Source organism: Boleophthalmus pectinirostris, unplaced genomic scaffold, assembly GCF_026225935.1.
Source record: "Boleophthalmus pectinirostris isolate CB_2022bp ecotype Guang Dong unplaced genomic scaffold, ASM2622593v1 HiC_scaffold_9, whole genome shotgun sequence".
In the NCBI taxonomy this organism is placed as follows: Eukaryota; Metazoa; Chordata; class Actinopteri; order Gobiiformes; family Gobiidae; genus Boleophthalmus; species Boleophthalmus pectinirostris.
Window position 1 is genome coordinate 19,180,679 of NW_026571541.1, and position 22,602 is coordinate 19,203,280.

General features: G+C 36.2%; 1 protein-coding gene across 1 annotated transcript in view; it reads left to right on the forward strand.

Moving 5' to 3' along the window:
• b3gat1a (beta-1,3-glucuronyltransferase 1 (glucuronosyltransferase P) a) overlaps nt 1–22,602 on the forward strand; it is a 166,541-nt gene that overhangs the window by 130,558 nt on the left and 13,381 nt on the right. Inside the window, exons 8-9 of the mRNA XM_020926886.2 lie at nt 18,384–18,537; nt 22,138–22,280. Of these exons, the coding sequence (XP_020782545.1) occupies nt 22,169–22,280 (112 nt within the window). The 5' untranslated portion in view covers nt 18,384–18,537; nt 22,138–22,168. The remainder of the gene's footprint in view (nt 1–18,383; nt 18,538–22,137; nt 22,281–22,602) is intronic.

Consider the following 22,602-nt stretch of genomic DNA (forward strand, 5'->3'; position numbering starts at 1 on the left):
ATAGTAGCAGCAGCAGCAGCAGTTGTAGTAGTAATTATAGTATTGCTAGTAATAGTAGAAAGAGTATGTGTGGCAGTATTTGTTGGTATAATGATAGTAGTTGCATGTAGTAGTCATTTTTGCTGTTTTAATAGCAACATTGTCCATAGCTGGTAGTAATTGTAATCAATATTTATTTAGTGTTGGCAGTGGTGCTAGTAGCAGAGCTGTGCAATTAATCAAAAGAAGATCTTTTTAATCAACAGGTATATAGTCAGTTGTATAGTAAAAGAATACATTTAAAATATTATTTCAGATTTTTTTGTGTTAAATTATACTAATAAATAGTTTTTGTTCATGAAATTAAGTTGGAAAGCAATATCAAAATCATCGAAATAAGGACAACATTTTTACACATTGCCCTGGAACACATTAATATTAGGTGTGGAAGCTGTAGCTGTTGTTGTGTCCTTAGAAAGGACACTTCACTCACCTTGTCTTTTATGAATGTGGTGTATGATTGAGTGATGGGTGGTGGTTAGAGGGGCCAATGGTGCATACTGCTCCGCTTCTGTTTCCATAAGAGTATTGCGTAATTATAATTATTATTAGTAGCTGCTACAGAATGTACAGTATCTAATTAACACATGCAAAGCCCCTCATCACTGCATTATAGATGGACGTGATCACGTCAAATTAACTCCTTCGATCATGAAGAGAAATCTTAGCCCACTCACACATGTCAAACACACATGTTCAGTATGTTAATAAGACTTGTGGTTTTCCTCTGTCCTGGTAGAGCTGTCACACAAGCTGCCTGTCGGAGCATCAGGAGACCAGGGGCTGAGTTGAATTAAACCGAGCCAATGTCCTTTTCTGGGATCTACAGCGAGGCAGGGAGGCACAGCAGTGCTCCCTGGAGAGAGCCAGTCAAAAAGACAGACAAGCTGAGCGCAATGAATACAGAAGAGTGGGGGCCTGTAAGAGAAGGGAGGAGGAGGAGGAGCAAGTTAATAAAAAAGGAGAGGAGAGGGAGGAGAGGGAGCAGAGAGACGAGATGAGGAGGAGAGGAGGACACTGGAATATGAAGGAGCAAGATGAAATTGCATGTGGGTGTGTGGCAGAGTGACAGAGCTAAGACAAAGAACCACCAGCCAAGTATGCAATATTATTACTCCACAGCGTGAACCTAGCCAATAGTCCTGGAGTAAGAAACTGTAACAGGGAAAATACAGATGGTATTTTATTGTATCAACCTTAACCTTGAACCTTGATAATGGGAGTGGGCTGCATTGTAGAAAAGTCATTGTCAAATCTATAGCAAAATGAATGCACAGTTAATGAATCTATCACGATAACAAATTTTGAAGTAAAATATTTTGCTGAAATAAATATAGATGACAAACAATAATATTGAAACTAATGTATACCACTGACACATAAAGACAAGGGCAGATTTAAATCACAAAAACCTTTCTAAATCTACAACATTGTTAGAAAACCATGAGTTGCAATAAATAAATGAAACACTTTAGTACTTATTTAGAAGTTATTAATAAAACCATCTACAGCTCAAAGCTCATTATATGGCCAAAAAATAACAAAAATTTCCCTAGCAGTGCAAAGAAAATGTACACACAATAAATATTGAACCCAAAAAAGTATTGTTCTATCTGTCTTATATTGAACAGATAGTAGATACAGCATTTCTCATGACAGGCATAACAGTTAATGCATATTGTATTAACTTTCTTATGGTGACACTGGAATATAAAGACGCCAACTTTCTAATCACAAATAACAGACCAACAATATGTCTAAATGACCATGTACGGGTGTGTTGTGCGAGTGATTATTGATGGTCAGAGAGACATATAATGCAATGCTAAGAGATGTGAATAGCTGTATAGCCACTTTATTTGCACAGAATGCATTTAATATGATTTTTTTCATTGGAGAAAATAGATCCACTTTTTATAGTTGATATCAAGGTGCACTGCATTAAGGATGCCTACAGTTCTCTAAGATTAATTCTGATGAAGAACAGTTTTTAATGGCATAAACATGGTTTCATTTACTGTAGCAATAGGAGCCTTGGTTTTACGTTCTCATAATGTCTTTGCTCATTGCACAGATACTGTCTCCTACACAGTTGTTTGGATGGTGATGTATTATGATCTTGGCTAATGATCTTCTTCATATTTTACCTGCAAAACATGTTTAACAATATTTTCCTCTTTGAATACATTATTCATTGTAGCATCCCCCTTTTCATTTATATGTGTTTGTTAGCTCTGTCGTGTATCTCCTTGTTGATAGATTCACTGTACAGTATGCATTAATCTTCCTAAATCTTGCACCTTTTGCAGGATTCAGTCTAATCTACTTTACAACCGCGCGTGGGACATGAGCCGAACATTGTGTTGTATGTTCAGAGCAGATTAGACCAATGTATCTCCTCTAACCTAAGGCTCTGCAGCAGATTTAGAAAAAAAAACAACTCACTTTTCTCCTTGCTGCAGTCATACTTATTAACATTGAGAGAGCTATGCAGTCTATTCACACATACTATTCCCTGTTTCTCAGGATGATAAACACTGCCCGCTTCAGCTTTGTGTAGAACAAAAAATGGAAACATAAATTATTAAGTAATACTATGCTGGTGCCAAAAAGTAGCATTCGTTGTATTGTTCCTTTATGGCAGCAGTCCCACACAGCGCTGAGAGGTGAGGCGAGGTGAGATCATTACTCTTTATACAGGGAGACACAGCACATCATTGTCACTGACGCTACAAGCCACACTCAGCCAGGCCCCTTATGATTTGATGGCATTCCAGAAACATCTTTCTAGGTATTGTTCCAGGGCCATTTCCACCTTTTTTGTGATGTCACTGTTAGGCCTGTCACGGTGAGGACTATATCATCTTTAGGCATGGGGCCATATTGAAATTTGGTGTTTGGTGGTTATCATGGCCAAAATAATTGCAATTAATGATTATACAATTAAATTATCATTATATAATCATTAAATCATTAAGTAATTGCTGACAGTTTAAAAATGTGATAGATATTTAGAGGAATAATTATAATGTTTAAGCTGTTATAGCATTTTACTTTGTTGTAAGAGAAAACAACAAAGATGAAGAAGGAAACATCATAGATAAGTAACTTTTTTCTGCACGTTCTGGCATTATAATGGCAGTTATAGTTGTTGACTACTATTGACTATGTGCATGTGTCAAAATGTGTCAAATGTAGAAACACCTGTATTTAGAAAATACTCTGGGGCCTCCACATTAACATTGTGATGCATCTCCTCTGTCCTCTCTTTGCCACTCGACACTTGCTCACAATAATACACCACAGTTTTCCATTTATCACTCAGGATTTCTCATTTCACTTCGGGGGCGTTTACTCCTGAATCATTCTCACACTAATGATGAAATTCCAAGCATGAAGCGCAGCCATTGGACGGTGGAAATAGGCAAAATTAGTAGTTCAAAGCCAGTAACATGTACCATTTTTACTTATTCTTTTCCACCTACAATTCAATTACAGTGGTGCCTTTGGCAGTTTCACAATGTTAATTTTACAGCGATGCAACAGTGCTGTAAATAGCTGACCTAACATTTAGAGTAATGCCTCATTTACCAAGCATCCTCCTTGTGCCCCATGGATTTTATGACTTATGTTCAGCTAATTTTTTTGTGTAAAAACAGGAAACTTGAGTTAAACTATTGTTCAGACAATGGGACCACTAATTAAAAATACATAGACCATGTATGAGGACATAAGGGTCAGAGACAATAAAAAAAAAAAAAAAAAACTCCTATTATAAGGATAGAAAAGGGGAAGCCATGATGCAATTTTTAGCAATTGCATTGTTATCACGCGAAATGCTGCTTAACACTTTCCCACTGAATGGTGAATTATTTATTTCACAGAAACCTGGCTTTGCAAAATAAACATTTGCAGGGGATTCTGGGACACTCACTGGTAAACACAGCAGCACATACAAGAGACACAGCAACCAGGAATTATTTAAGGATTAAAATTCTGAACTAGACAGGTTGTTTTTCAATATTATGCTCTTTTTGAACAATCTAGATGTTGCGCTTGCACTGTTGGTTGGAAGGAGTAAAGAAGCGAAGATTTAAATGGAATTCAAATTTCAAAACGAGGCCTATTCATGAGTTTCAGCTTCCTGTTAGATGCAACATTTTGAGGACTTCAAAAGGGAGAATATTTAGTTTTAAATTGTTAATCACCATGGAAACTGTCCTACTTTTTCGTCATTCAGAAACCTGTGAACATACAGTATAACTGACATTCACTATAAAAAAGAAATTTGAAGCCAGCCATATAGGGGGAAGTATTTTGAAATCACTAAATGTTTTATGGCCACAGTTAAGCTCTGTTCTTATGAAGAAAGAGTAAGGATAATGAATACTGTTAGCACTGGAAAGGCCAGCTTCTCAACATGAGATTTGGACTTGGCCCTAATACATCCCACAGCGCGTTCACTCTTCCACTCACTCCCTGTTAAATCCATGAGGCTGATTCTGGGCATGGTACCTGCACACGGTGAGCTCTGATCAGATAACCATGACGACTCTAAGACCGAGTGCTGTCCAGGGGAGGCAGCTCAAACCCACACATGCACAAGATAGGGACCAAAATAAACAGGGCTGCAGATATATACTGGTACTGGAGCTTACAGATAGAACAATGCACTTGAGTCATGATTCTACTGAAGTGCTATCTATCTACTTAATAGCTTTTGGTCAGATTTGTGTGCTCTTAACAATTAGAAGACACTGAAAAATACTGTAAAAAAATAAAGAAGAATCTTATCCAAAAATTGAGCACAAAAGCCAGATAATACCCTAATCAAAGAAAGATGTTATGAATAGATTGAGATAAAGTATACAATAAGGTAAATTATAAAAAAAATACAATCTCAATTTGATTTTCTTAAAAAATAAATGAAAGATCTCTAAAAATTTAAGCAAGTGCTGTTCTACGTTACTGACATACAGTTTTCAAAATTGTACTTATTTTTTGTGTTTTTTCAAGGTTTATTCATCTGACTGATATTTACAGAAAATAGAGAATTATAACCTGAAGTGTGTCATATGTTTGTGTATTCTCAACCGTGTGTCATTTCTGTGGCACCAGTTAAAAGGGCAGGAGCTGATACCCCCTCCTCCCTCACCACATGTATCCTCTCCACTGAGAGCAAGAAAGGGATATGGCAATGTTGTTTAGCCCTGCAGCCATACAGCCACAGCAAAGCCCTCAGAGGAGCTCCACTGCAGGATTTTCTACTTCAATCTGGGCTCATGTATAAGCACAATGTATATAAAGATAAAATGATAATTAAAACGTACTGTCTAAAATCATGCCCATATAGCAAATGAATAATTGTTTATGACATACAGTTTTTATCTTTGTACATGATGTATTAGAATTCAGCCTTCTTTTGCTATGGGGTTTGAAGGATTACACATGACATATTGTTCAGGAGTTCAAAGCACCTCACTTGTCAGCTTTACATACAAACTACCAATACATCATACAGCTGCTCTGGATAATATTCATTCAAAAACCATATCATTTTTAGCATTTAAATATCCACACTGTATTTAAATAAATGCACTTTGTTATTTTGTTTAACACACTTTTACACCAACTGTAATTCAATAATTCAATCAATAATTCCTATATTTAATTTTGTAGGCTCTAAAATCTATTTGGTTATGGTTAGTTTTGATCAGTGTAATCTAAGGTCTATGTTTCATTCTGCAAACATTGCTTTATATACACCCATCAAGTAACAAATGCCATTTATTTTTTATGCAGCAACTGTGCTGATTACACAGCCTCTCTGAAAATGTTAAGTTAGAAATAAGCAAGAATAATGTGACAAATCGTGTCAAACTGTATTTCTGTAGAGATGGTCTTTGATTAACAAACAATTTAAATGGGATGCACTTAATGTTTGTGTCTGTTTTAAAAGAGATCTGTCTGTGAATTCAAGTAATTTTCAAACAAAAACAAGACACAACTAATGAAAGTGTCTCGGGCTTATGGGTCCTACTCAGAAAAACAAATTAAAAAAGAAACAAGAAAAAACAAAACATCTTATCTGTTGTTGTATATTTTACAAACTTATTACCACACACATTTGTCATACCACAAACTAAACAGCGCAGACGGAAAATATTAGTAATGGATGGAGTCATGTCTTGAATGATTAAACACCCAATGACAGAATAATAATACAATTATTACAGGAAGACGAATGGCATATAGACCACATGACCTTTCCTGTTGTTTATATACATCCATCCATCTGTACTTCCTGCTGCGCTAAAGGTCAAAGGTCAGAGAGGGCATTTATCAGTCTTTTGTGACGTGCTGCTGTGGCTGTGTTTGTTTGAAGGCACAGGCTGACTGAGCAAGATTTATTAAAAGTGGGAATTTTAAATGTGAGTGAACAAAGAATACTTGGACTGATCCTCCAGGAAAATTATTTGGGCACAACTCATACATATCAATAAACATAATCAGCAGGAGCAAAAATATAAACTATAATAATAAATTAAGTAGTCAAAAAAGCAAGAGACTGGTGTCAAATAAAGCATAATTATATAAATGTATATGTACAAGTAAAAATAAATTACAGAAATACAGTAATAAGAAATTAATTTTGGCTATATACGAGAGGTGTGTAAGGAGAAACAGTGCAAAGATGATGATTATGCAATGATGCAATGATTATGATTTCGCAAAATAAAAATACAATTAAATATACTGCATTGTGCTGAGGTCAGACAGGGAGAGTCTGTGAACCCTAATTAGTGTGTGCCTTTGTATATTTTTAAAAGAGAGAACAACAGTGCGCATAGGCTCTGAGCATCGTGTGGGAAAATAGCCTTTGATTTGTGCAATCAGTAGACTTTAGAGGAGTAGAAAGCCTGTGCTGAGACTGGAGTCAGTGATTGAATGCGGCGCTGATAACACCTGATTGTAGCCCACTCTCTCCCATAAGCTCAGCTCTAAATATATTACTGCCCAGGCCTCTTCTTCCTCTGGACTTTACAGCTGGATGGCCTAATTGGACCCATTTCCACTTATAATGTGGCTGCCCAAAGGAGCTCATTACAGACACTAGGCAAGCCCACTCTTGCTGCTATTCTGCACCCCTACGCGGATCACATGGTCTTGTCCTCTTCAAAGTGACAGTGAGTCCGTTTGACCCCCCTTCAGTTAGAGTGATGGTTCAGTCCAGTGGTGTTGCTCTTTTAGCCTACACACTATTGATCTCCATTAGTGAAGGCGGTGTCACTTATATTATGTATATGTGATGAAAGGAAAATGCTGCAAGAATGACTCATCTCGTACATCCAATAAACACTTGAACACAGCACTGATAACGTTTCAGTTTTTAAAATGCACACAGGATTTCAGATAACATCACTACATGCAGGCCTATTAATGTTGGTGATTGATGTTGAGATGAGAAGCTGTTAAAATAGATATTGTTAATGTGCTGATTTTTGTTGTATTATAAGAGGATAGACCAAAACACACACACACAGACACATATTTTTATTTACTGGTAAAATCTTTTTCCAGAATAAAATTACTTTTAATTCCTGAATTTCTCTTGATATTCATGGATTACAGTGACAACATTACTTCCTGATTTGAAGGACTTTTTGAGGACTTTTGCCTATTCATACAGTGTTGGAAATTATAAATTTAATGGATGGTACTTAAAACCTATGAGTAGCCAAATTAAAATCAAAATTTTATCTAGAACCAATAGTGGTACCACCCTATAATAATTCAACCTTAATTAGCATGAATTTTTAAAGAATTATTCAGCCGTATTTAAGTAAGTCTTTGCCAGTGTTTTTTTTTAAAGATCCTATACTACGCCCTTGAAGTTATAATTAATAATTAATTATAAAAGTGTAGTCATTATAAAGGGATACCCCAATATTTCACAACTTCTTGCACAGTACCCATTTTGTTACATTGGTTCTAGTCTGCACCCTGTCTGTCCCTGCATGCTCGTACTCAGATATCTCATAGCTGCATTTGGCCTTGGGGTTGTGTGGTAGCGTTGCGGACATGCCGTCAGTCAGACCCTCTGTGTGCGCTCTTTATCTCTTTAGTCATTTGTGAGCGGGTGACACTTCTGTACTGTCCCGTCAGCACCCTCCTCCGCTGTATCAACACTCTTCAGTCTCGGATCACTGCAGCACGCACAGTACAGGACAAGGCAGAGAATAGCAGGTGTTAAGCGCTGGTTTAGGAGGCAGGCCACACTGAAGGAGATGTTAAAGGCTTCATGTTCGTACACTGAGGTGGAAAATACTTGTGAACTCACTCTTTCATTAAGGCTAAATCACCGCTCATCTGACATTTAGAGAGCTATTTGAAATGTCACGGGCTTTTAGAGCTGTCCTAAAATAAATATTTGTAAAAAGATGGCACTTCTGAATATTATCCACAACCACTACTATCATCACTAGATCAAGGTCTATTACTACTACTACTACTGCTGTTACCACTAACACTACAAATATTATTACAATAACTACCACTACTTTCATCATTACTAAATCTGCTACTATTACTACAAATATCAGCACCAACACTGCTGCTACTTCTTCTATTACTACTTTTTTGAGGTCCTAGCCCAAAAATTGCCCTGGAGATCTTAAAAAGGCCTCACTTGCTACTAGTAGTAATTTTTAATTTTATTTAATTATTAAATTTTATAAATTTTATAATTTATAAAGATCACACACTTCAATATTAGCCACCACAACTACTAATATATTACAAACACCTATACACAGCTGTTACTGCTATTACTTCTACTACAACTACCACTACTACATTCCAATGACTACTACCACAGCTCTATACTAATACTACTTTAGCCATCAGTATTACAACTACAATGAGATAATGCGTATTCATATGTGTTAGAATATTTTTAATCATCATACTGTATTCAGATAAACATAATCTTAAGAACAGCTCATACTGACTAGAAGACATTACATTAATAGATATTGTTTGTACCAGCTAAAATAATCTACTACATTCCAATGACTACTACCACAGCTCTATACTAATACTACTTTAGCCATCAGTATTACAACTACAATGAGATAATGCGTATTCATATGTGTTAGAATATTTTTAATCATCATACTGTATTCAGATAAACATAATCTTAAGAACAGCTCATACTGACTAGAAGACATTACATTAATAGATATTGTCTGTACCAGCTAAAATAATCCTAGATAGATAAACTCTCCCTCTGAATATTGTTTCCTTGGCCAAGTAAATTAACCTGTCTGTTTTATAAATTTCAGACAATGTCCTGAATTTTCTTCCTTTTTTTTACTATTAAGACTACTGTTATTCTCATATTTTATAGACCACTACTCTTGGCTTTCATGTTTTAACTCCCAGCTGGTCTGGTACAGCACGATTAATTGAGACATGACATTTGTCTTGTCTCATAAGGTTTTAGGGCCCAGTCTTCAAGATTAAGACTTTCTTTACTACCCAAAATAAAATTATCCTAACAACTGTCACCACATTGGCTTAAATCCCCCCAGGTTTAATTAGCTGTGATCACATTCATAATTATATATTTTCCCTCTGCACAGGCATATAATTGGACAGCTTTGACACTTGGGAATCCTCCATGCTAGGAATCCATGCTCTCGTTAATGAACACAGAAATCAGTGGAAGTTAGCGCTCCGCAATCTGACAGTGAGAAGGTGCACCCAACTCAGCCAAGAACCCCCACATAAAGTTCACTCAGGAAGTAGCCTTTAATTAGCTAATGAATCAGTGTGCTCTCTCTGCCAACCTCTGACCTTATGCTGAGCCATAATAAGCCAGTTCACAGTGAGAGACATGTCACTCGTGGTTTAAATCAATGGTCCGAACACCAAAACCTATTTTAATGAGATTAAAGCAGCACCCATTCTTCTCCTTTTGGATGTATGCTGGTGTCCTGCTTGAAGTCTGTCCAGGGACTCTATAAAAGGCAAATGGATTGATTAAATGTCTGTTGTTTTTATTGTACTTATTAATGTGGCGAAGGTATAAAAGCGTTTACAACCAGATAGCAGTAAAGAAAATTTAATGGATGCAATGAAGCAGGTCAATACATTATTAAACACTGCAGATCAAATCATAAGCCTTTTACATCCTATGTGTTAAAAGTGAGGACATATCGGAGTCTAAAAGCTGCATGCTTGTGAATTATTGGTAAAGTTTAAAACTAAAAATATATTTTTCAAGTAGTTTAGTAGTAGTAGAGATATGTCATAAAAATCCATTATAGTGCAAGAGATACTGACATGTTTTCACTTTGGCCAGATTTGTTTTTACTATTTCTCAGTACCTAGAGCTGTGCAGTTAATGGAATTTCAATCTCAGTTAACAGCTATTGCTTCTATCAGTTGCAAATATATACATACATTGATATACATTGCTACACACATTGTATATTGTAACAATCCCCATTAATCAGTAATATGTGCTGGCCATTTTACAAACAAATAAGATATTGAATGCTAGTTCTGCTCTACAAAACCTGGAGTTTACAGTGCAGTTGTTAAAACACTGCATCACAAATATGTAAAAATATATAAATGATTGTTAAAAATAATGATTATTATCTAAATATTTATGATAATGATGCTTCCATAATCAAGCAGCCTGTATTTATTTTACATGCGATATGCTGTTTGTTTCTAGTGTTGTTCTAGTACCATTTTTTGAGGATCCGATCCGATATGATACTTGGTCTTGGTGTACTTGCCGATACCAGTCCGATAAGGCATAGTGGATGGCTACTCTTCTCTACTTGTTACAGTACAAGAGCAAAAAATAAATCTTCTAAAAACCTATTTTTTGTGAAAATCTGCAAGAATAAATAACATTTTGAGGACTAATTAGTGAAATGTATTGTTGTAGTGCTGATTTAAGCACTGTTGCATTTCTACTTTGTCACTTTCTACCACAGGGACTTTTATAGATCCTTGCACAGAGCACCTAAACACAATAGTGAGGTCTGTAAAAAGACGCTCATCTTTGGAGCACGTGGCTAATTATGCACAAAGTCGGAATTAGCGCTGTACTGTCTGTACTGGTAGCTTTAATTATTTTACCAAGCTCAGTGTCCACACCAAAGGCTAAATGAAGGTATCAGAGGTAACTCAAATGTCTTTTCTGTTCTTATTGCATGTTATTCTGTGTTAAGCATCCACAGAGCCTCCACAGTTTGTATTTAACCTGCTCTGTGAGGTAGCGGTAGCATTATCCACAGATGTCAGCAGCAGCTGCTTGTGTCTACAGGTCCTCATTCAGGAAAATACATTGTGGTATCGGATTGGTGATTTGGTCTGAGTGCTCGCCGATACCAACACCTGAAAAATGAGCGGCATCATAGCTGTTGCCAGTACCAGTATCGGTACGGGAACAACCCTATATTTTTCCCATAAAATTCTGACTTTGTTGGGGTCTTTTAAAATGTGAAATCATATTAAATTCACCATACCTCTTGCACCTGTGTATCTTGGTGGCATTAATACATAGATCATTATTTCCCAGTGGACTTGCCTATGACATTTCCATTGACTGTGTGATCTGATTTGAACAGAGCTGAACCGCAGTCACAGGTCCCCACAGAACTGCCCTAGCTCTGAGTCAGGCTCCACTGCTGCAGCATCGCTAATGTGCTCTGGGTGAGCCGCAATATGAATTAAACACAGTGTAGTGAGCGAGGGCTAGGCTAACGCTAACATCCTTGAAAGAACCCTGTGTGCATAATATCATTTACTGCATCACAATGAGCAGTAATCTGTGGAAGAAATTGTTGCTTCATAGTATAAGTATCCATAAGCATGTATAAGTTTATTTATTTATGCATTTCTGTGCTTTTGCCAAGATGTTTAGAAAGTTCCATTCGTCATATCTTCGGTATTAGTGACAGACGGGGTAATAGTAATAATGATACCAGGTGTTGCAATAGAAATACGTTGTATCTGTATTGTAGTATTGTTAGTATTGCATTTGCTGTTGTAATGATTGTAGCAGTTACTGTGAAAATACTACTACTACTAGTAGTTTTGCAATATTCAGAAGTAATGAGTAAAACAATGTTGTTGTTTTTTTTAATAAACAATACTTCTTCCCCTACATTCATTTGTTTCCTTTGTTGAGTACTTTTACTTCTTTTGAGTAAATCTTCGAAATGGTATGAATCAAACAGAATAAAGGCTGTGCACTGGGCTCTCTTGTGGCTGTCCATAGAGAGGAACCTGCCTGAAGGTTGGAGCTCTTAAATCTTTTATCATTGCTGAGGCAGCCACAACCAGGACTGGATCAGGGCCATCCATCCAGGGCCAATGATCGCTGTTAATTGCTGTTCAAGTACGTTTGAAAATGAAGTAACCTTTTAAACCTAATCACGACAGAGTGGACGGTCTATGTTGGCACACTGTATGGTCATTTTAGTAAAACCAATTATTACAGTGATAAGGCTTCATTTTACATCTATACCAAAACACTCAGCACTTATGGATAATGTTCATTAAACTGCACTGGATGTTTCACATTTTATTTAAGGTTATGTATTGTTATTGTCTGAAATATAACAGAATGAATACACATTAGCGAGCCAAGCACCAGACGCAATAATTTGTGGTGTTTAAAAAAGATATTCATGATAAAACTTTCTTCAATTAAATGTCCTTTTTAGGAAGATAGATAGGTTTGGATCCCCTTGCAACTACTGACTTACCTAATACCTCTTTTGCGCACAATACTCTGTCCAGATCTTACAAATCTGAGCATCCATAATTAAATGTAGTATGTCATCTTGTCCAAATACTTCAAGTATTTTATGTTTACAAGGGCTGCAAGTAACAATCATTTTAGAAATCATCTTACAGTAGAAATAATAGTTTCATAAATACATATTTACCATTCTATCATTAATCGAGTAGTATAATATTTTTTTCCCACTTGTGATTTGACTTAATAGAGACCCACTGACATATTTATTATCTCTGTACCATCTATCAAAGTCAAAATGAGACCAGGCCGAGTGAATGGTGTGATAATTATAAATGTTTTAATAATAAAAAAATGGAAGAAGACTCAATGGACTTCTTGTGGATGCACACGGCAACACAAAGCTTCTACGACTCTCCATGGGACTCTATGAACCCTCCGAAAAGAAGAGTGCTTCGGAACTTTGGTCACTGGAGTGGAGTCCATGCCGCTGATTCTGGAGCAATCTGTCTGGATTTCAACTGTTACATCGGAGTCGCGCGTTTGATGCTCCAGGGGCCTTGAAGAGGAATCCACTGCCGGACAGATGGACTTCAACTCCTCTGAGATCATAAAAACACACACAAGTCAGTACCCACACTCACCTTGGATTTTTACATAATTGTATGGTTTAGACTTACTATCCCTGGAGTTTAACATCTTGCAGATGACACAGTAATGTACTTATGCTGGAGGGCCTGACTTGGGAGCCAGTCTCTGCTCTCTAGTCATACTCAGCAACCCCTTCAGGAAGTCAATGAAGGACTTCCTGTCCTCTGCCTTGGCGGTGGAGTTTTCAGGAGGGCTCTGTACATTACAAAACAAACACTGATTAGACTCAAATACAGATCCACACAGTGAGGGGGAGTGTTGATCAGTGATGGAGACTTACAATGACAAGTTCATCCAAGCATCTGGGGACGTCAAAGTACCTGCCTCGTACCTGTTCCATAGGGCTGGAGGCTGGGCCCCAGCTTAACTTGGGAGGCCGTCCTGGTCAATTGTTTTGACCCTTAAAGGCTCGTCTTCCAGGTTGATGATTTTTACATTATCTGGATTGATATCAGTGTGTGCAGCATACCAAGCCCTTTCAGTGCATCTAAGGCCATCAACAACTGCAGAGACAGAAGAGGGAAAAAGAATTAATAAAAAGTAAAAACTACTGTAATTGTTAAGAATTGGGAAGCAAGAAATGCGCTAAAAAGTGAAGAAGTGAGACTAACAGTTGAATGAACTAGATCTGTTTGAAATTATTTGGTGCAGGGCCTTTATATTGCAATATAATATTTGTAGTAAATCCTTCAGTACCTGGTGGGCAATAGGCCAGATCTAATTCAGTGCGAGGTACACAGTTCCTGTTTAACATTTATGAAAACAGGTCTACTTCAAGCATTTCGAAGGCCAGGCAATGCAGGCCCATGACCTCGAACTGCTCCACAATGTGCACTATGTTTGTGCGGACAGGGTCGAGCACACTGAGCTCCTCCAACATGGATACCTACGGAGACGTACATTTGAGTTAAAACTGTGAAGTCATAGAGCATGATATTAAATGCATACAATAATACTGATCAAAAAGTCACCAATGGGATTTAACTAAAGAAATAGTTACTTACTACTGGTCAGGTCTAGCTAATGCTACGTTTTGTGTTTTAAATTTACTTCATTTTTGGCTGCTCTACCATCTCTACCAAAACAAATAAAATCTTTGCAAAAAATAAATTTTAGAATCAGGACAGAAATGTCACTCTTTCTCGTCTGCCAGTTTAATACGCAAACATGACAAAGCAACACTCACCAAGCCAGTCCAGGACAGAGTAAGCGTCAGTCAAACCCTGCAGGGTGTGACCGACGGTGACCTCTGAACTGACCTGTATTGCTGTTGCCCAGTTGAAGACTCCCAGTGTTTGCTTAAAGTTACATCTACTACAACTATTATTACAACTACTTCTACAATCACTGTTTCAAAGTTAGTCAAGTGAAAGTAAAATGTTGAAGTTACTATCTACTCTGATTTTCAACTAACTTGATTTTCATGTCAAATCTACTTTCATAACATGTTAAATTTACGTGTACTGAAATGGGCAGTTGTTTCTTACATTAAAACCTAAATATTTTGACCAAAAAGGTGATTAAGAAATAAATTAAGTTATTTTTACAATTTTCTAATTTGCATTGTGTGTGTTATTCTTTATTAATCATAGGCAGGTGTTGTCTTCACAGCTGGTTAACTCGCTCCACTCTCTGCTCCTGTCTGCTCCTGTCGTCCACGCTTCCTGTCGTCTTTTCTCTCTCTCTGTGCCCACATTACACAGTTCAGGTGCCACAGACAAACTCTACATGTGGGACCACGTTCAGGACAAAGACCTCACAGTTCATAATCAGTTTCATAATTAATTTCACCAAATTGGCATGTGATTTGGTCACCGTGACTGAACAGTGCTCCAATAATTTGAAAGGCTAATGTACTGAGTTTTCTGGTTGTGCATAGGAGACACAATTGAGTGGAACATGTCTGAAGCTAGTTTATGCATGACAATAGCATCAGTCTTCACTGTGTTTTTCTAGAGGTTGTTTATACTTTGATAAACATGTAATCACTGAACATACTTAATTAATTTATTAAATATTTAGTTTAGTAGTCCTCAATAAAGGAGATTTGTTTCAGCTTTTAGAATACCTATTTGCCTGACCAGCCATTGCCTTCTATATTTGTCTTCTAAAGGGCTGTGTTGAAAATTCTCATAACATTCAGAACAAACTATATCACTTTTGATGCAAACAGAACATCTCTTTGATTGGTTAATCTGCCTGTCAATCACACTCTTTGAGGGAGACAGGATACAGCTTCAGATCCACTCATCTTTGTAAAGTTTTGTCAAATTGTGTGGTTCTGGCTGGCCAGGTAAATAAATTGTGGGATCGTAGCAGTGCTGATATTATTGTCTTTAGTTGTATTTCCCTTTTAGCAATTTCTATGGCTGTATTACATTTTTTTTATTTCTAAAACATGAATCCATCTTGTTTCTCTTTCACAATTCATACTTCAATAAAATATGTCAGCATTTAGTAGCCTGTTTGAGCAATATTATCTTACAATAATAGTATTTACAGAGAACACCATCTAACCCTTGGAAGTCAGTTATCCGTGGGTTTCAGAGTAATGAAAAATTTGCACCGTTCCCTTAACAGTTGACATTTACAAACTTAATATTGTTTTTTAAATAGGCAACAGTCATCAAAATGTCCCCAATAAAAAAGGACGCTGAATCACTTTAATAGTCAGTTTTATTGTTGTAATAGTTGTAGTGCTAGTTGCAAATATGTGTCAATACTTGTGTTTCTTTCACTTTTTTCAAACACTTTTCGTTGTAGTATCTGTATTAGTTTGTAGTGACCTATACGCTAGGCGTGACATGATAATACATTTTGAAACACGATGTATTGCTGTATAACTGTAAGTGATAATATTTAAACTACTTAATTTCTCTGTCACAGTAACAATAACGCAGGACAATCCCAGTTCACCATTAGTATCATTAACAGCTCAAACAAATAAATAACAGAATGAACAGCTTGTACAGCTCATCTATATCTATATATAATATTATAATCATTATTGCAAAATAAAAACTATGTACAGATTATAAATATTGAACTAAAAAATACATTGTTCCAGCTTTGATATACTGAATGATGAGTTGATATAGTAACACTTAGTAGTCAATTTTAGCGTGTTTTATGGTAGTAGAACTTTTGAGGGACAGTCTACAGCCTCTTTCCCTTGATAGTCCTAGCAATTATTCTGTAGTCTAATAGTTGGCTAGTAATAGTTAAATAAACAGAATAGTAGTATCAATATTATTTTGCAGTAACAGTCCTCAGAGTTGCAGAAAACCCTTTGTACTTCTCCCACACTCTCCCTTGGTCGTGTACAGACAGCTTCTTTGTTCGTTATTATTTTTCAACACAACAGCTTGGGATGTATTATGTTCCCACAGAGTTTGGACAGTCGCTGAGGACACGCTGACAAAGTCTGTGCTGAGACTTTGTGCTCACAGTGCAACGCTCCCACCGGACATGGCCATTTTGTTCAGCAGCCTCTAAACATTCATATTTGCAGCGCATACAAATTTCAGCCACAAAACTCCAAAATCTAGATGAAGCCACATGCAAGCTTCACAGCATTTATCAGATGTATTTGACTAAAACAGAAGGTCATCTTACTGTAGTAAATTATCGTACTTTATGAATTCTACAAAAGGTCACTGTGACTTCTTATAGAGATAGATCAATTGGCCGATATATCGTTTGGCTAATATATCGGGATAATACTTGCACTTTTTTAGAGCATTGGCTATCGGCCTTAAATATCCAGCACAGGCCCAAATTTTGGTTTGGTCGACCTGCTGCCAAAAGAGTACACACAATGCCGTATTTGAACGTTTTATTGCAAGGTAATTGCAAAGATAATTGCGCAGCAGCTTTACCGATTTGCGGTAAAACAGGGTTTGGGGTAAGTTTATTGTAAATTTAAATTACACAATTTGAGATTTGGGGGAAAATATCAGTCCCACATATCAGCCAGAAAATCTGCAGAATTTCTCAGCAATTGATCCCATGCTCTGTCTCTAGTTTATCATCTCTATTGATTTATAGATAAAAACAAAGTTATATAAATTAAGACGGTCAACTTGAAGCCTTTTTTTTTTTTTTTTTTTTTTTTGCAGCCACCAGTGTGTGATGCTGTAGTGGATAAGATACAAATGACTAAGTTCTGCATTTTGATGGCAGATTTCTACATGTCCCTAGCAGTGAGATATACACTGACATAGCAATGAGACATGCACTGACATAAGTTTAGAACAGCACAAAACCAGGCTCTCTCCTAACAGATGATGTCAGTATTAGTCATTAGGCAGGTCTATATAAAAGACAACACAATCACATCTTTGAACACTTCTACTCTAATGCCAACATCTTCTCTCGCTGGGTAAAGTAAATTCATCAGATTTTCACATATTTGTTCTGAGCATAATTTACTGTATTTTTTGTATCATCCATTTATTTTTGTTTCCTGGAGCTCTTTGCTGCTATGGAGAATAGTAATGCAGTGGTAAAGCAGTAAAGGTTTGGCAAAGGCTTAACTATTGTGGAAATGGAATGATAAAAACTGGAGTGTATTTTTAAAACTTGCGTGTTGTTGATGTTGTGGAAATTTCACTAGATTTATCTGGAATGATTCACAGTATGGCATTAAATCTTTCTACCTTCATGGAGACCAAACCAGACCAAGTTACAGGTCAGATCTGCTCACAGTCAGAATCCCTGTTGTTGTAGGTATTTTTGAGAAATAAACCACCTGTAATAGAGTAAATGTAAGGTAGAGCTGTTTAATGTCATACTGTAGAACATTTCAGGCAGAACAATGACATATCCATAGAAACAAGCAGGTGAGGACCCTCAACCAAAAAGTTACACAGTTGCCATAGTCTGATCTGTGTGTCTTGTATTGCAGGTGTGGACTGTGAGTTGTCTGTCTGTGTCCGTGGGCAGAGCAGAAGGAAAGGAGATGTTTGGATAAACCTGTCCTGAAGAATCACTCTCACCGCTGCAGTGAGGACCTCCATCTGTGCATCTGCGCTGGTGCCATGATCCCTTTGTAAGTGTGGGTAAGGAAACCACTATCTCTATTTAAACTACATGTACTTTAGTCTTATCAGTGTATAAAGTATTAAGATAAAAGAGTGCAAGATTTAAAGGAGAAATGTGTAATTTTTCTGGTAGAGGGTCTGCCACCAGCTTGTTTCCCTGGAGATATTATTGTTTTTTTTTTTTATGTTCCAAAGTATGGCATTAAATGTATATATCTTCAAGATCTTCAGTTATGTATGTTTTATTAGTTAACAATATAGATAAGATAACTTTGCCATAGATAAGATTGAAAGCTATAGTTATAATAGTTATATAAGTCTATTTTTCTTTTATAAAGAAGCATTTTATGGGGTGTTTAGTATATTTTGAATCAGGAAAGCATAAACAAATTGTCAATTTTTTTTTTTTCATTTTTGACAATATTTTTTGATCCACACAAACTCTTTTTTTCTCTCATTTTGATGTTACGAATAATCTAGTTTTAAAGCTAAACTACTAAACTAGATTTTCAAGCACTTTCAGACCCTTGTTAAATGAAAAGTATCTGTCTGTTCTGTTCCAGCTTTGTTTTTTTTTTATTTTTTTTTTTTTTATCAGGCTACCATTTCGACTAGGGTCTGCAAATGTTGTATTTTGATGGCACTTCTTCTCTTAAGAAGTACATTTTTATCACTGTTTATTGTTTTTTATTTCTTAAAAAGTATTTATGAAAAATCAGTTGAATGTTATTATGCTAATCAAAACTTAGAGAAAAGCATTTATAAATAACTATAGACACATTTGAATCTGGTTGGTAGGGAATCTGGCTGGTTGATACATAGATAAATTGAAAAACTGAAACTACTTTATGGCACTGACACAAAGCAGAATAATCCGAATAAGCCAATTTCTAAATAGACAGTGTCATTAAAAGGGGACTGAGTTGCAACAAATAGCAGAATGAACTGATAATTAGCCATAACAGTTATTTATTCCTCGTGCTACAGCTCAAATCTTATCGTATTACATGAAAAATGGCTGAAATCTCCCCACTATTGCAAATAAATAAATAAATATTGAGCCCCAAAATATATTGTTCCATCTTTCATGTACTGAACGATAAGTCGATATTGTAATTATCGTGACAGACCAATCTGTATGACGTTTTCATGTTAGAGGTTAGAATAAAATAGAAATATTACCTGTGCCTCCTGTCATGGTCTATAAAGCTTATAATGCACTACTCGCTGTTTCAGTGTATTAAAAACATCCGATCGGACTAATTATGTCATAAGTGCGTGAAGAAGGATGCCAATATTACTAATAACCCTTCGTAATAATTAAAAAAACATTATTGCTAAGAGTACATTCACTAACAGCCATATTCAACAGTGTTTCGTAGTTATTTATTTTTATTACCTCATTCTGAGATCCGAGTTTCTGACCTTCAGGCCTTTTAAGTCTGAGCACCAAAAGCTTATTATTATGTGTGTTAATACGTTCTTTTCTGTGTAGATAGCATTTTCAAAACAATAGAAGGTACCATGGTCATCTAAATATGTTATGTATTAGCAGTTTTTACAGTAGCAGTATTTTAGATGGGCACATATTTGTATATTTTTGGTTCTAATAATACATTGAACTCCACCTCTCTCTGTCATGACGTTTTATACGATGAATAGTTATTCTGTTTCCTTGTTTACTATTCATTACCTCATTTGGCCTGCATTAAAGCCCTGCAGACTGATCGTAGAAAAAAGTAGAACTCCGTTATTTTTGCTCTAAAGAGAACAAATACTCTGTACTGTACTGTACTTACTGCACTGTACTGTTCTTTTACAGTATCCATTGGCTGTAAACCTCACTCTAATGCCTAATCCTCCTTTCTATTTAAAAGGCATGCTTCCACTATAATTAATACTGCATAACTGCATTTGGTTGTGGTCAGGATAACTTCAGCTAGCACCAATGCAAGAAGAGGAACAAGCGGTCCTTCTGAACTTTTGACATTCACAATCCCCATAGGTTTTGTAATTATGTATTGTATTATGGGACGAAGGCCAAAAATTTGCTTAAATAGTAAAAAGTAAAGTTCTTTTGTGCATATTTTGAGATCCTAAGGCTTCAAAGGTAGTGCAATTTTACAGATTTGTGCAAAAATTGTTCAACAGAAACAACTGAATCGTTTTGTTCTAGCTGTTTTTATTTGTATGTTTTAGTTTGCTCAAAGATGTTAAAAAAAAACAAAAAAGGTAAAACAACAATAAAAAATACTTTTACTTTTAAGTCCTGTTCAAAAATGTAGTGGAGTAGAAAGTAGAGATACCTACTTTCAAATATAGTGAAGTAAAAGTAAAAAGTATCCAAAATTTAATATACTTAAGTATAGTACTTTACTACTTTTACGACATGAAGTTCCACCAGTGATAGTTGCATAGCTACTGGGCCACAGAAGGTTCAGCGGCTAGAGCCATACAAAATGCCGTGTAAAGTTTGAGAGAAAACTGAAAATTATGTGGAGATAATGTGGCGATGTTTGTGAAAAACATGCTTTATTATATAAAGCCTTATGCCTTTAACATTTACTAATATTGACAGTTTCAATGATGATCTTGATAAAATAGCATAAAAAGAGGTGCTCTAACTAATGTGCAGATGTTGTACATATGCACTCTAAATGATTGGTTTCACTTTAGTTTGTGATTTTATTTTTCTACAATCTACATTTCTAAGCGGTCAGTTAATCAAATTAACAGTGTTTTGCTACTGTCTCTCTCAGCCTGATTAGGCTAACATGCTTATCGATAATACACAAACATACAGTTCTGAATCATTGAGTCATGACAATAAAGGTTTAAAATGCGATATTTGTACAATTTCACCTCCCGTTACTTATGTGAATATTCAGAATAAGGTGACAGAAATGTACGGAGCCATGCAAGAGTTGTGGTGTGAGGCTTTAAATAAAGAGAATACTGAGAAATGATCCTGTGATCCCACAGATGTGCTGTTTTCCTACACTAACATTGCACATATGTGTCCAAAACAACTACGATCACTTCACTGATAAATCCACAGAAGCTTTACAGTGCCATAGCAAACCCACGTTTAAGCACACGCACGTGAGCACTCAGCTCGTGTCAGAATTCACATCCATTTCACGCCTGTCTCCTCTCCGAAGAAGAACGCAATATTTCCCCATTAAGTCCCATTGGGTGTCCACAAGTCCACTCACAGTTCTGTATCTATATAGCCTAAGAGTCAAAAGCATCATCCATTTATTGTGTACTCATTCAGCTCAAAGCATATAGCCTACATAGCAGATGGTCAATGGGCAATGGCAGGTGAGGTTGGCACTTTATGTTAAATAAAGATGCATGGCTCCATTTCTAGTCTTCTGAATATTGGTAGTGTTATTTAATTTTAAGACTATCAGTTACAAAGTGAACCATATTATTTTGCTATATTAAAGTCGTCTAAGCATCATACAAACTCCTCCTAGGGAGTCACAAATTAGGTTGTTAAACTATGTGCCCTAAAGGTATTATTATTATTAAAGTAGGAAGTATAAACTCTCATTGTCAAGGAGAACACTGTACAGGATGAATGGAGTGATTTAAACTCTGTGTGACCAACAGGTAATGTCGAGGCACATCACCAATCCTGGAGATGCCGAAGAGAAGAGATATTCTTGCCATTGTGTTGATCGTGTTACCCTGGACTCTGCTCATCACTGTGTGGCACCAGAACGCAATAGCGCCCCTACTGGCCATAAGGAAGGGTAAGAGATTGAGTTCTAATACATAAATAAGGGAATACCATAAACTATATTGTGAAGTAGAGCATATTTGTACTCTTACTACTTCAGACTTTTTGTATGTATAACAGTATATATTATACATGTCTAATATAACAGCTGAATAGAAGTAGTAATGACTCTACTCATTATTGTATTAGTAACTCAGTAGCTGGTAAAAGCACTTCAATACATTTCTGTGTACTCAACTTTACATTGTCATTTGTAGATATAATGATGATAGGACTCAATAGGACTGGTAATAAATTAGTAGTAAAAGCAACAAAAACTACAGTTCTATAATGAA